Raw genomic sequence first — 13,712 nt, forward strand, 5'->3', positions numbered from 1 at the left:
TGGTCCTGATAGCGATGCTGACTGAGCTGGTCTTGGTTGACGCCGGCAGTCCGCAGTTAACAAATATCATAAATTTTCAAATATACATTTTTCAAAATTTCTAATTTTTTTAACCATTAAAATCTGTAAAATTCATTTTCTCCGTTTAAAAAATCACAGAAGCCCCGTGAGCTCCGTCAACACCGCAGGAAAAACTTGCTTAACATTTAACCGCGCCGTCAAGACAGAAGCCGTCCGAGACGCTACAAAACTGTGTCGGAATAATTCTATTTAAATTTCCACTAGAAATTAAAAACTATAAATACCAAAAATACCAAAAATTAATTTCTTAAATTTTTTCTTTTCTTCCTTCTTCTTCATCTTCTTCTCTCTGCAATGTCACAGTAACCCTTATTTCTCGGAACATATTTCCGTTAACTCACGCCGTTAATATCACTCACCTCCGTTTCTGTACATTCAAAATCCTCCTTCTTCTGATGTAAATTTCTGTGCATTCGTACTGGACAAGATTTGAACTCCGTGTTATTAATTTAGTGATTTTTCGTAGCTGAATTGAGCTCAGTTTTTTAATTAATTATATTTTTATATATATAAATCTTGGATCCCTAAATTCGTCGAAATTTAATTTCAGATTTCAGCTATTGCAAGGTAATTTTGATTTCTGTAGTGTAGATCTTACGCTTATTTGGATAATTTTGTTAAAGTCAAAGCTATTTATTCTGCTAGTGTTCACTGCTTATTTTATTAATTTGTTAATTAAGTAATAGTTTATGTGTTGGATGAAGTTCAGTGGCGTGCGTTTAAGCTATTTGTTTAATCTAATTAAGCTATTTGTTTAATCTAATTAGGCCTACCAACTGTATCACTTTTGTAAAGTTGTTAATTATATTTTAATTTTTTTAGGTCAGTTTAGAATACTTAATTACACTACAGATAGTGATTGAGATCTGTTTTTGTTTTCTTTTTCTATTTTTGGTAGCTTTTAAGTTGTTATTATTTTTGTTTTTATAATCTGTCGATTTGCTAGTGTGAAGATTTATTATGAAACAAATGAATTAATGTAGTTTCCAAATTAGAAGGAAAAATTAGCTTGGAAAAATGCAACCGTTAATTGATGTGGAATGTTGGCGAAGTTCTTGAACTGCGTAATCGACTAGTGTACTTAATTCAGTTTAATGAAACATTAATTTTGTGATTGCAAAATGTCGTCAATGGTTGACTTGTGGTCAATGAGTTTTGCTTGTTTCCAGTGAAAGTATGAGCTGAAATTGGTTGAGTAACGTGAAGACACTATGATTTGCTTCTGCGTCATGTTTCGGTTTTCACATGTGAATTTATGATTGTAATCATGATTTTCATTGCATGATTGCGAACTTAATTGTTTTGTTTTAACGTAATGCTGTCGTTGGTTGTCTGGTTTCCACTGAAAATCTGATCAGTCGTATCTTAAAGATTCTTTCTTATGTTTCCTGCAGGTAGTTCTCTTTCAAATAAAATCTGCCTCATTCTATGACTGAAATAGATGGCTATGCGTTTTTGTTTTTTGCTTTTGTGAAATACGTAAACATAGTAAAAGCCAGGAGTATCTGAGCTGAAGAGATGCCATCAGCTTCTTGTCAGCTGGAATGAAGACCTTGCAGGTGTGCTGTTTTTATGCTTGTGGGAGCATTCATACAGTGTTCCTTTATAAGATCACGCGAATCATTTCTTTCATTAACATTTTGACTTACCTACGTGTCTTTCTACTTTTCGCCTATACTGCTGCTATTCCTTCCCACCACACACCTTATTCAGCAAAAAGCGTTTGCTGTATTTGTTTCTGTGACCATTTGAATCCAAAACTTAATCTACGCTCTTCCTTTTAGCTGCATATTCAATAGTTGACCGAAAGACACTTCATTCTTGCTTAACTTCAATGTTTTTCCACATCTGTAAGTGGTACTCTGATGGCCTTATCAAAACTTCAACAAATTGTTTCAATCATTAGAAATTTTCTTGTGTGTCGTGCTCCACCTTTTTTTGTTGTGTTTGAGCTGACTCAGCCTCAGAGGCATCCAAGAGAGTGCACTCATTATTAAATTTGGGGACTTGTAAGTTCCATTTAGCCCTTCAAATTTTATGTTACTCCATCCAAAATAAAATAGCCATGTCAGGTAGTGTAACTTTTTAGTTGAGACTTGGATTTTAAGAAGTAACATATATATTCACGTGACTGTCATAGCCACAGGCATAACGGTCTTCAGTATGTTGTTTCTTTAAAATTTCAAAAGCTACCGCTTCTATTTTTTACTGCTTCTAGTAACTTGATAAGAATACTGTATTGGATTACAGAGCACCCAGGAAATACAGTCCTCGACCCAAGTTTCACAGGATTCCCAAATTGACCAACAGAACAATCACACAGCAGAAGCTCCTGGAGCTGATTCTGGTTCCGTTTCTGCTTCTAGCAATGATAACCGGAAAGTTTCACGCCAAGATATTGAACTTGTAAGCATGCTTTCCTTTTGAGTTTGTAGTTCTTTTGTTTTTGACATTTATTAGTTTGACTTTCTTTCCCCTTTCTTTTGTTAATTGATTCTGCTTGACCATGTTGTTCTGTAATGTTTGATCCCCACTAATGGCTCTTGCAGGTTCAGAATCTAATCGAACGGTGCTTGCAGTTGTACATGAATAGAGATGAGGTGGTCAAAACCCTCTTGACACGTGCAAGGATAGACCCTGGATTCACAACATTGGGTAATCTTCTTGAATTTCTTATCCACTGATCGTCTTTTTGGTGCCTTTGACCTCTCCTTTCAACCTGCACTGATTTATGTTTGCCATCTTCTATTCTGGGTTGAATTTCTTATCTAAACATCATCTTTTCGGCGCCCTTGAAACCTTTTCTTTCAATCCGTACAGCTGTACCGATCTATGTATTTCTATCTCCTATTCTGAATTGAAATGCTGTATGATTAGGCAGCTACGAAGTTTGATGTCATACCAGATCTTGATATCTAGTAACCACTAACTCTTACTTATTCTTGTGCCAGTCACTAGTTGTCTTATTTATTCAGCATATTACAAGAATTAAGAACACATTCTCTTATTTATTTGTTCGAAGTTCATGAAATTTCCTACTCTGGCATAACTCATGATTATTTATTATCTTTTTAGTATGGCAGAAATTGGAAGAAGAAAATGCTGATTTCTTCAGGGCCTATTACATTAGGCTGAAATTGAAGAAGCAAATTCTCTTATTTAATCACTTGCTCGAGCATCAATATCATCTAATGAAGTTTCCTGCACCTCCCAAGGTTCCTTTGGCCCCTATACAAAATGGGATTCATCCCATGTCCGGTAAGTTCCAACTTTCTAGTGAAACAGTTATAGAAGGTATAAATGATTCTAATATAGTACAAAATGATAGAATGGGTTCTCAAACAACGTTTGTTTATATTCAACTTTGTTTGAAGGTCGCTAAATTGGTATTCTAGAAAATTTCACATAACCTGATGTTACGTCTTAGATCTTTTTAGAAAGTTAAGTACACATTGGTTTTAGTACTTGCTTATGTTCTTTCAGATTTGACGTATAGTAAAAGCAACTTGTATTAAGTTTGCTTTTGTGGCTGTTGTTTCTTCCGGCACAATCCATTTGATCCAAGCTATCCATTATTTTGGAGCAAAATTTTCCTAAATATTGGGAAAACTGTTAACCCATGATTTTGTTCTGGTAGAGCTATCAACGGAATTTTTGGTAGCTGAAGGTTCTATGAGTTGGATGCCAGTTCTATTTTAATGCTGCAATTTTTGTTTTTGATACTTTTATTCAACATCACTTCTTTGCAGTGCAGTTAACCATTTGCCTATGGGATATCCTGTCCTACAACAACCTCCAATGCCAGTTCCAGGTCAACCTCATCTTGATTCGATGGGCTGCGGAATATCAAGCTGCCATGTTGTTAATGGAGTCCCTGCACCAGGAAACTTTCATCCTATTCGTATGAATTCTGGAAATAAGTGAGAAAAATACCACCCTCATCCATTTTTCTTGCATTGTCTGCTTCAAAATTGACACTTTTCTTGGTTCCACACACTTGGAGAAGAAATAGAAAACGAATTATTAGTTCAGAGATGCACTTGTCTATGTGCAAGTGTTTTATAGCAGACAGTTGATTTTTTAGTTTATGGGAAATCTAGTTGCTATTTCTGTACATATGACTATGAGCTTGGATTTTGTTTTCACAAGTGATTAGCAATCTAGTTGACGATCAATTTTCTTTGTTCTTTTTTCACTCTCTCAACATTTATGTGATGTAATAGCATAATTTTGGCTTGCCGATGGCCAAAAATTTGATATCTATGAATTACATATGTAGTGGTTTTTGTGCTGTTTCGTCGAGTAACAACTAATGGCCTCTGAATATATGCTTGTAGTATGGTGATGGAGAACAACACAGCTGATATGGCTCCTGTGGTTCCACATAGCAGTGGCATGTCATCCATATCTGAGATGCCTCTGAGTCCTACTTCAGTAGCATCCAGTGGTCATTTTCCCTTCTCGACATCTGACATGTCAGGCATGGGAGTGGACACATCAGCACTTGATACAGCATTTACATCTGATGTGGCAAGTTCTGTAGGATTGCAGCTTGGACCAGATGGTGTGGTTGGAACCTCCAGATCTTTAGATCAGATTCAATGGAATTTCAGCCTCTCCGACTTAACTGCAGATTTATCAAACTTAGGAGGTAAGTTGCAGTTAATCCCTTTCAAGCATATTAAACAGATTTTTCATACAAAAACGTCAGCTGTATTGCTCCGTGTAGCTGTGCTAGTAGCTTTTTAGAATAATCTGGTATGCTAACTAAGAATTTAATTGCATCTTTGGAAATGAAAACTGAGGACTCTTTGTCAGAAGTTCATATTTTACATGCTATTTCAGCAGTCTTGTGTATGAAGAATGTTATCTTCTTGTCGATGAGTTTTACAACCTTTCTTTTCCTAGCAACTGTAATTCAACGCATGATGCGGGATTTTGATAATGCCGTTCCCTTTTTACTTTTCGGTTTGCAGATTTAGGAGCCTTAGGAAACTATCCGGGTTCTCCATTTCAGCCGTCTGATTCAGAAATTTTTCTTGATTCTCCGGAGCACGATGACATAGGTACATTAATCCTCTCTCGACTTGTATGTAGTGTTTCCGTTTACTTGTCAGAGGTCCATAAAGAAGTTGGTCTATACAACTGATTTTTTTATTCTTGTAGCAGTTGAAGAATTTTTTGTTGATTCAGTCCCGGGGCCTCCATGCTCCCAGTCAGATGAAGAGAAAGCCTAGGTCAAGGTGGCGGCCCGTCCTTCTTCTCTTTGAAATTGTTAGGATAGGCTGAGTTAGATGAATAAAATTAAACATTTGTCCATCCATTTGCTTAGGAACTTTTTGATATTTTATAGAATCAAATATCCGTGATGCTGTAACGTAATTTTGATTTTGTATTAGCATCGTAATAGGAAGCAGTCGTCGGTTGTAGTTGTAGTTTCATTCCAGCAATAAAAAAGGTAAAATGCAAGCTTAGATTCCTTTCTTTCCCGTTATGTCGGCAATATATGAACTCTAAGAGGGAAGTACTTTTGGCTATGTTTAGGACGAATTGACCAATTATTATTGTCCTTGATTGCAATTTGTTTATGATTGGTGGATAACTTGGAAAGAATTAAAAAAGTTGAGGCTGATTATGAAAATATTTGTATGACATTTTCTTTTTATCAAATGGGCAATCCATTGATGTTTTTATTTCTTATTGCTGATGTATTAGGTGTTTGTTTTGCAATATTTGATGAATGTCGCTGACTTGTTTATAAGAAAATTAGGTAATACGTACTTAGAAATTAGATGGGAGGCTTGCATTGTTTATTATAGGATATGTTTGGTCATTGTTTTAACTTTTTAAAGCTCATTTGGGTTTTAATTAGACTTTAGAATTTACATCATGATGGCTGGAATTTGAAATTTATTTTTACTACTATTATCACCGCTACGTTCTATGTTAATTTTATTAAATTATTCAAACATTATACAACTAATATAGTCTATTGATTCTGCAAGTTATATATAAACATTTTATTGGATGAGTATATATTTGTGATAACTAGAATAAATAGAAAACTCTAGGTCGAGTTTTCTCTTGTTTTTCGCTTCGACTGCCGTTAATGGTGTATTTTTGCTGTTGGCGGTAGTCATTTTTTTATTGCTTTATTTACTTAAAAATAAAATAAATCCAATTTTTTCTTTATCTTTTTATTTGTTTTTGGTGGTTAAATTTATTGATGAAATACATCAATTTTAATATATATATATATAAAAAAAATCAAGAATCAAGACAAAACCTTTTAGGACTGAAGATGAAACTGTTTTGATTTTATATTAGTTTTGTTTTGATTTTTTTTTATTATGGCGACTGTCTTTTTTAATTTTGTTTGTCCTTTCTCTATAAAAAATTTGTTTGTCTTTTTTTTTATGAAGGCCTGACGAGTTTTCTGTTAGACAGTGAAAAATCAAGTTTAGAGCATTTTTATAATTTTAATTTTGTATTGCGATCTACGAATTTTTTTTCATCTTGTCCTATGTCAAGGTATTAGAGACGGTTATATTTTTTCAAAATTCTTACATTTGTAACTGCTTGATATAATAGAAAATTATTTTTTGTCAAAAAAATAATTAGTGATAACTAATTGGTTTAATCATCTAAAAAAATCCCATCTTTTAATTTTTTTCATTATGCCCTCACTTTTCAAAAAATTTAATTTTCAGTTTCAATTATAGTCATTTGTGCGAATTGAATTAGAAAAGGGTTCAAATATGTCATTAATATTGATTCATATTGTCTCAATTTGTATTTTTATTATAAAAAGTTGAGAAAATAACAAGAAAACCACAATAATGACTCACTATTTCACATAATACAATATTAAATAATATGTTTACTTTATTACAATTTTTCTTTCATAAAATACCAACTTCCATTATTACTTTTCAATCAACACCACCTTTCTCTTAAGCCAACATGTGTCCACCCTTACTATGTCATGCATCTGTTGCAATATTCATTCTTAGCGAATTTAAGGTGCACCATTTGGTGCACATGCTATAATGAATGACTCGCGCGGGTCATTTTTAACAAATATCAGGTGTATCTTTTGGTACACTTGATACAATTCTTTTGTTTTTTAATATAAATTATATATTTATATATTCATATATTTATTTAAATTGGATATAAAATTTATTTATTATATTTAAATTTTAAAAATATTAATTTAAATTTAAATTTAAAAAATACAAATATATTATTCTTTTTTTGTTTATATCTCCGATATATATTTTATACGTCTCTCATATACTGTATAAAGCGAATAAGTACGACTAATTTAGAAAGTGATGACATACTACTTTCAAATTTTAAAGTTCGCGTCATAATTGCAAATTAGATAAAGTTCATGATTTAATTTACAATTAACCCTAATATAAAAATTACATCTACTTTTGGTTGTTGGGTATTTTTCTGGTGACTAAAAATTTAAACTATAAAATCATACTGACCGAGTCTCATTTCCTGCTGAAAGCTAAGTCTTAATTAAGTTCATGACTTTTTATGATAGCTTACTTTTATTGCTAAGATACTGTTTTATGATTGTCTAGTGGTCTCCATAATTGTTACTTTTTAAAGTGAGTTATGATTTAATAAAGAGTTGTTGTTATGAGTCCGGGACGTGAAAAACTCGAACCAGATCAACAAATCAAATAAAACTAAATTAAAGTAGTAAGAATAGTTTGATCATTGAGAAAATATAATTCGATTTGGTTCGTATCTTATAAATATTTAGTTTTTGATTTTTAGTTCAGTTATAATAATTCAATAATTATATTTTGTTCATAAAATAAAATACACATAAATTGAAATAGCTAAAATATTTATTTTTTATTTTCTGGGAGGAATATTTAATAAAATGATAAAATAGCGATTTCATAAAATTAACCTAGAATAACTATTGTATATGGAATATATATATTTCAAACTTATTTTATGAACCAAATCAAAATAACGAGTAGCTGGTCTATTCTAAATCTATATTTGGTATATGAAATTCGTGTGGAATAAGATAATTATTTTGTAAAATAGCTATTCTCTATTTTGTTTATATAATTATTGTTCCATGAAATTATTATTTCATGATTTTGTCAAATGATAAAATATTTAATTTTTTCAAAATAACCATTTCCTTTTATGTTCGTCTTATAAAAATGAAAGTTGGTGTATTTTTATGAATTTTTTTTTAAAACGTGATTAAACTAAAAAAAATATAAAAGTAGTGAATTTTTATGACATTATCCATAGTTTAAATTCTCTTTCCAATAGCTGGATTGAGGTTGATAGATTATATCTGATAGGTTTACGGACAGGAACTTCCTATTCGTGGCTATTAAGCCTTTTTAGCTTTACCTCGTCTTTAAGCTTCAAATCCCATTCTTTTTAAAAGTTTCAAATAGGTCCCTCAATTATGTTAAAAATTATAATACGTGATCATTGCACTAGTGGGGTCATTTGCAGTAAGCATGCAGTATTTTTTAATAGATACGAACAATTTATGAAGACAGTCCAAGGTAAAATCTTAAACATGTAGATTACCTAGTGCATCGGATTTATAATGATGAACTCTCTCACTGGAGTTTAAGTGAATATTATTATTGTTTTAATTTATTACCGTTTTAATTTTATTTTTACATATACTTCTTCTTTCTCATTTTGTATATACGATATATTACGAAATCTAAAGAAAAACAGTTACACTGTAAAAGTACATTTTATTCTATAAACATGTTTGTTGAGCAATTACAAAAAAGTGTGATATATCAATTAATACAGTGCGATGTTCATTAAAATATGGCTTATGGTGAAAAAAGATAAACCCTTATGACTTGTTATAATTTAAACTAAATTTTTTAATTTTTATAATAATAGGCAAATTGTATTTATTTTAGAGAAAATAACAAGAAAACAAGAAAAAAGGCTTCACTTTTCACACAATACAATTTTATTAAATTTATTTACTTTATTACCAAATAAGTATGTTTTATTTCATCCAACACCACCTTTTTCAATTACTCTACACGTGTCCATACTAAACACTTTTTTAATGTTTTTCTATTAAAAAAAAGTCCCCTTTTCAGCAGACCTGACGCGCGCCTGACGCACCAGGCCTGCTGCATGTGAAACAGGTGCACCATGCACCTGTTATCACATTTTGTTTTGGAAAACATGTGCATGGTGCACCTGTTTCCCATATAACTCATAAAATGGGGACCTTTTTTTTTCAAAGGTCCCCATATTTTTTTATATCATATATTATATATTTATATACATATATTATTTATTTATTTATTTATATGTTAAATATTAATATTAAATATTTAAAAAAATTCAAATCATTAATTTATTTATCTATTTTATAAACATAATGTATCAAAATTTTAAATCGAGACCGACGTTATGATTTTTTTTAATAAAGCGGATACATATATGATACATCTCTAGTACATCTGCGATACATTTTTGATACATCTCTAATTTTATTTTTAGTGCATTGAGTTTAAATTTTTATTTTTTGAGTGCTATGTATTGCATTTCGAATATGTTATTGCTGCTAATATTGCTTATTGAATTCTAATCGACTACATTTAATTGTAATTTGAATATATTTTTGATACATCTCAGATACATAATTTATACATGATAGATACATATTCGATACATTAATTGAATTAACTGACTCATTCGATTGATTTGTTTTTATATTTAGAAAAACTTATAAACATATATATAATTTATATGTATGTGATACATCTCGTATACATATGTGATAGATTACTGATACATAAATTATACACGATGGATATATTTTTAAATGTATTTAAATAGATACCTCGTCAATACATAATTATATATATAACTACCTTTCTAGTACAGTTTTTAAATGTATGTAAATAGATCATCGTTAATACATAATTTAAATATTTGATTGATTGTAATTGAATCAACCGACTAATTTGGTTGGCCCGGTTTTATATTTATACATCTTTGATACATGATAGATACATATTTGATACATTAATTGAATTAACTGACTAATTCGATTGATTCGTTTTTATATTTAGAAAAACTTATAAACATATATATAATTTATATGTATGTGATACATCTAATATACATATGTGATACATCTCTGATACATAATTTATACACGATAGATATATTTTTAAATGTATTTAAATAAATACCTTTATACATGATAGGTACATTTTTGATACATTTTTCATATATTTATTATCAATGCGCATTTTATGCTATAAATAAATTATAGATACATTTTTTAGATCTACTTAATAGATACGGTGATACATAATTTATACATGATAGATATACTTTTAAAATTTATTCAAATGGATACATCGTTAATTTATAATTTATATATAATGGTTACATATTTACCAGGTAATTTATATGGAGAACATTACAAGAAAATTATAAAATTATATCATCTCTCTATTTTCATATTTTTATATTTACTAATTTTTTAAATTAAAATAAATTATTTTAATTTTTAAAAATTAAAAAAAAAAGAAGAATTAAGGACTGATCCGCGCGTGCGGATCAGTCCTTAAATGAGCAGGTGCTCCAAAGTGCACCTGCTCACTTGCTTGCGTGAGTAAGGTGCACTTTGGTGCACCTGCCTGCTTGTTTGTAAGAGCAGGTGCACTATGGTGCACCTGTTCACTCCCGTGTCAACAGGTGCATTAAATGCACCTGCTGACGCGCTGATGTCACACATGGTATTTTATGAAAACGTTTTATAAAAAGTGGCACTGATGAAATTTTTTTACTTTTATTGTAAAATGTGAAAATGGTCATCAATTTTGTGGTATTTTTGTTATCTTCTCTTTATTTTAATTGCAATAATAGCGAAATTTGGATTTTTTGTTGTTGTAAGTTTGACCATCAATTTGATTATTATTACAAAAAAAAATACAATTTGGCTATTATTATAAAAATTAAAAGTTTTGTTTTAAATTGCAACAAATCGTAAAGATTTGGTTTTTTTACCACTAGGCCTTAAAATATGGTTGTTTTATTATGCAGATAGCATAGTTGATAATCTGTTTACACCAAAAGAGTAAAACCGCAAAACGTTTTAAATAAATCGACCTAATCCATAATTTAGCCAATAATTTTATCCGGCAAACTCATTCTTTTCATATACTGTTTCAGCAGATATTATAAATTAAAGTAAAAAAAGTGAACTTTTTATAAACATAGGATGTATGTGCAAATGAGAGTGTGATGTGTATATTGTTTTCTACACAAAAAATTACATACAATTCCTACAATATATAATTCATTCTATTTTTTTTCTTCAGAAATTAGCAAATAAATTAAAAGAAAACTAGAGTTTACAGAGAACAAATAAAAGAAATTCCAAACTATAAATTACCAATTTCCTACAATGTATAATTCATTCAAATTACAATGCAGACACCTAAACAACAATATTTTAAATTTTTGCCTCATAGAACACATGATAAAAATTGCATTTTTGAATAAACTTATAATAAAATTTAAATTTAATATGCAAATAACCCAAATTATAATAACTGTGTCTGATTTTTTTTATAGTTTTATAGTTTTAATGTTTGATTTTTTTTAAAATTAATATTTAAGTTTTTAAAACCAGACTAGTACTAATAAGGGTTAAAATAAAATTTAAATTTAGTAATATGGTTTATCATTTAAATTTTGTATAATAAATATATCATTTGCACATATTATTATTTTTTAGTTAATATAATAGTAAAATTCTAGTAAATATGAGATTTATTTTGTCTTTTTAGCAAATTGGTTACGAAAAAGATAAAAAAACACTCTTTTTATATATTTTTAAGAAATTAAAATATTAATTTTTTAAAAATAAAAATTAAATGCTGAAAAAGTAAATTTAAAAATATCAAACACTAAATCTAATTTCCTTCAATTTGAAATCATTAAAAGTTTCAAAATCAGTAAGTGTAAGGTTTTGAAAAGAAAAAAAAATTGAGATAGAAACACATCAGAACCTTCGATAAAATAAAAAATAGGACTGGCCACTTGTAAAAGATAATGTGTTATGTATACATTTCAAAGGCCAATAAGAATCAAAGCAAAGCGCAAGAGAGGAAAAAAAGAAGAATCAGTCAATTCTACAAAATTGACAAAATTTGCTCTTTCAATTTCTAAACAATAGGCCATTAACATATATATTAATTTTGTTGGCAAATCGGTACACGTACTTGGTGATTATATGCAATTAGGCTATTTTGCCAAATTAATTTATAAATTAAGGGGACAAATTGCTAATTTAGAAAACAATTAACTTACAAATTGAGGGGGCAAATTGCTAAAATGAGACAAATTGTCTATAATCACCAAGTTCGTGTATTGATTTGCTCATAAAGTTTATTTATGTGTTAATTGCCTATTACTTACAAGTTGAGGGGACATATTGCTACTTAAGTCAAATTGACAAAAATGGCATCAACTTTCACTTCTTTACATATGAAAACTCTAATAACTTGATATTAGATACGAGTAGGGGTGAGCATCGGTCGGTTCGGTTCGGTTCGGTTGGAAATTTTTCGGTTTTTTCGGTTTTCGGTTTGGAAAATTTCCAAACCGAACCGAACCGAACTTTTAGTTTGGAGGTGAAAAAACCGAACCAAACCAAACCGAAAATTTCGGTTCGGTACGGTTCGGTTCGGTTAAAACCGAATTTCACCACTTTTTATTTTTTTAAAATTTTTTATATTAAAATTAATTGAAATATGAAATAATTAGAGTATAATAAACTTCCATATATGTTTAAATAATAATTATTAACTTATATATCAACAATAATTAAGATATAAATACAAAAAACATATAAATATAAGTATATATGTATATTATTTTTAAAAAATATATAGTTTTTATATTAAAGTTCGGTTAATTCGGTTTTTCGGTCGGTTCGGTTTTCAAAACACCCAAACCAAACCGAACACCGAACACCAAACTTTACCAAGAGTAGAAACCGAACCAAACCGTTTTCACCGAAAAACCGAACCAAACATCAAAATTCGGTTCGGTTCGGTTCGGTTTTTCGGTTTGGTTCGGTTCTTGCTCACCCCTAGATACGAGTGCATGCACCCATATATATAGAGATAAAAAAGAACTAATTTTTTTTTTTTATATAATTGGGAAGGGGGAGCGCTTGTGGGAGGATTTGAACCCACGACCTTGGCATTTGCTGCCCAGCGCTTATACCATTTAAGTTACAGCTCGTTGGTTAAAAAAGAACTAACTTAGGAGTATATATAATATACTTTTCTTCTTCAACCGTGCTTCATGTAATGAGGTGTTCTTTTATATTATAGGCGAAGCTGGCCTTTTTTGTTATTTTGGCGTGCCGAGCATTGGTAGTATGGTATGTGCATGTTCTCATGTTAGAAAATTTCCAGTGGTCCTCTTTGGCTATCGTGGCCTTCATTTCTTACTTTACAAGCAGGGACGGAATTAAAAAATTTAAAATAAGGGGCATAAAAAAATTATTGTAGAAAATATAACTAATTATAATAAAAATAAAAATATATATAAAAAATAATATATGA

The 13,712-nt window shown here is 29.9% G+C and overlaps 1 protein-coding gene across 2 annotated transcripts; it reads left to right on the top strand.

The window, feature by feature from the left end:
• The first annotated feature begins 304 nt into the window (after nt 1-304).
• Nucleotides 305-5,560, top strand: LOC126687409 (uncharacterized). 2 transcript variants are annotated; one of them, XM_050381968.2, is made up of 9 exons: nt 305-648; nt 1,476-1,640; nt 2,332-2,487; nt 2,631-2,736; nt 3,157-3,339; nt 3,836-4,001; nt 4,419-4,732; nt 5,058-5,147; nt 5,248-5,560. In XM_050381968.2, the coding sequence occupies exons 2-9, from the start codon at nt 1,626-1,628 to the stop codon at nt 5,316-5,318; spliced, it is 1,101 nt and encodes a 366-aa protein (XP_050237925.1). In that variant the 5' UTR covers nt 305-648; nt 1,476-1,625; the 3' UTR covers nt 5,319-5,560. The 2 variants fall into 2 exon arrangements, with proteins under 2 accessions (XP_050237925.1, XP_050237926.1); XM_050381969.2 differs by having other exon boundaries at nt 306-648; nt 5,251-5,560.
• The last annotated feature ends 8,152 nt before the right edge of the window (nt 5,561-13,712 follow it).

This window comes from Mercurialis annua, linkage group LG6, assembly GCF_937616625.2.
Source record: "Mercurialis annua linkage group LG6, ddMerAnnu1.2, whole genome shotgun sequence".
NCBI lineage: Eukaryota > Viridiplantae > Streptophyta > Magnoliopsida > Malpighiales > Euphorbiaceae > Mercurialis > Mercurialis annua.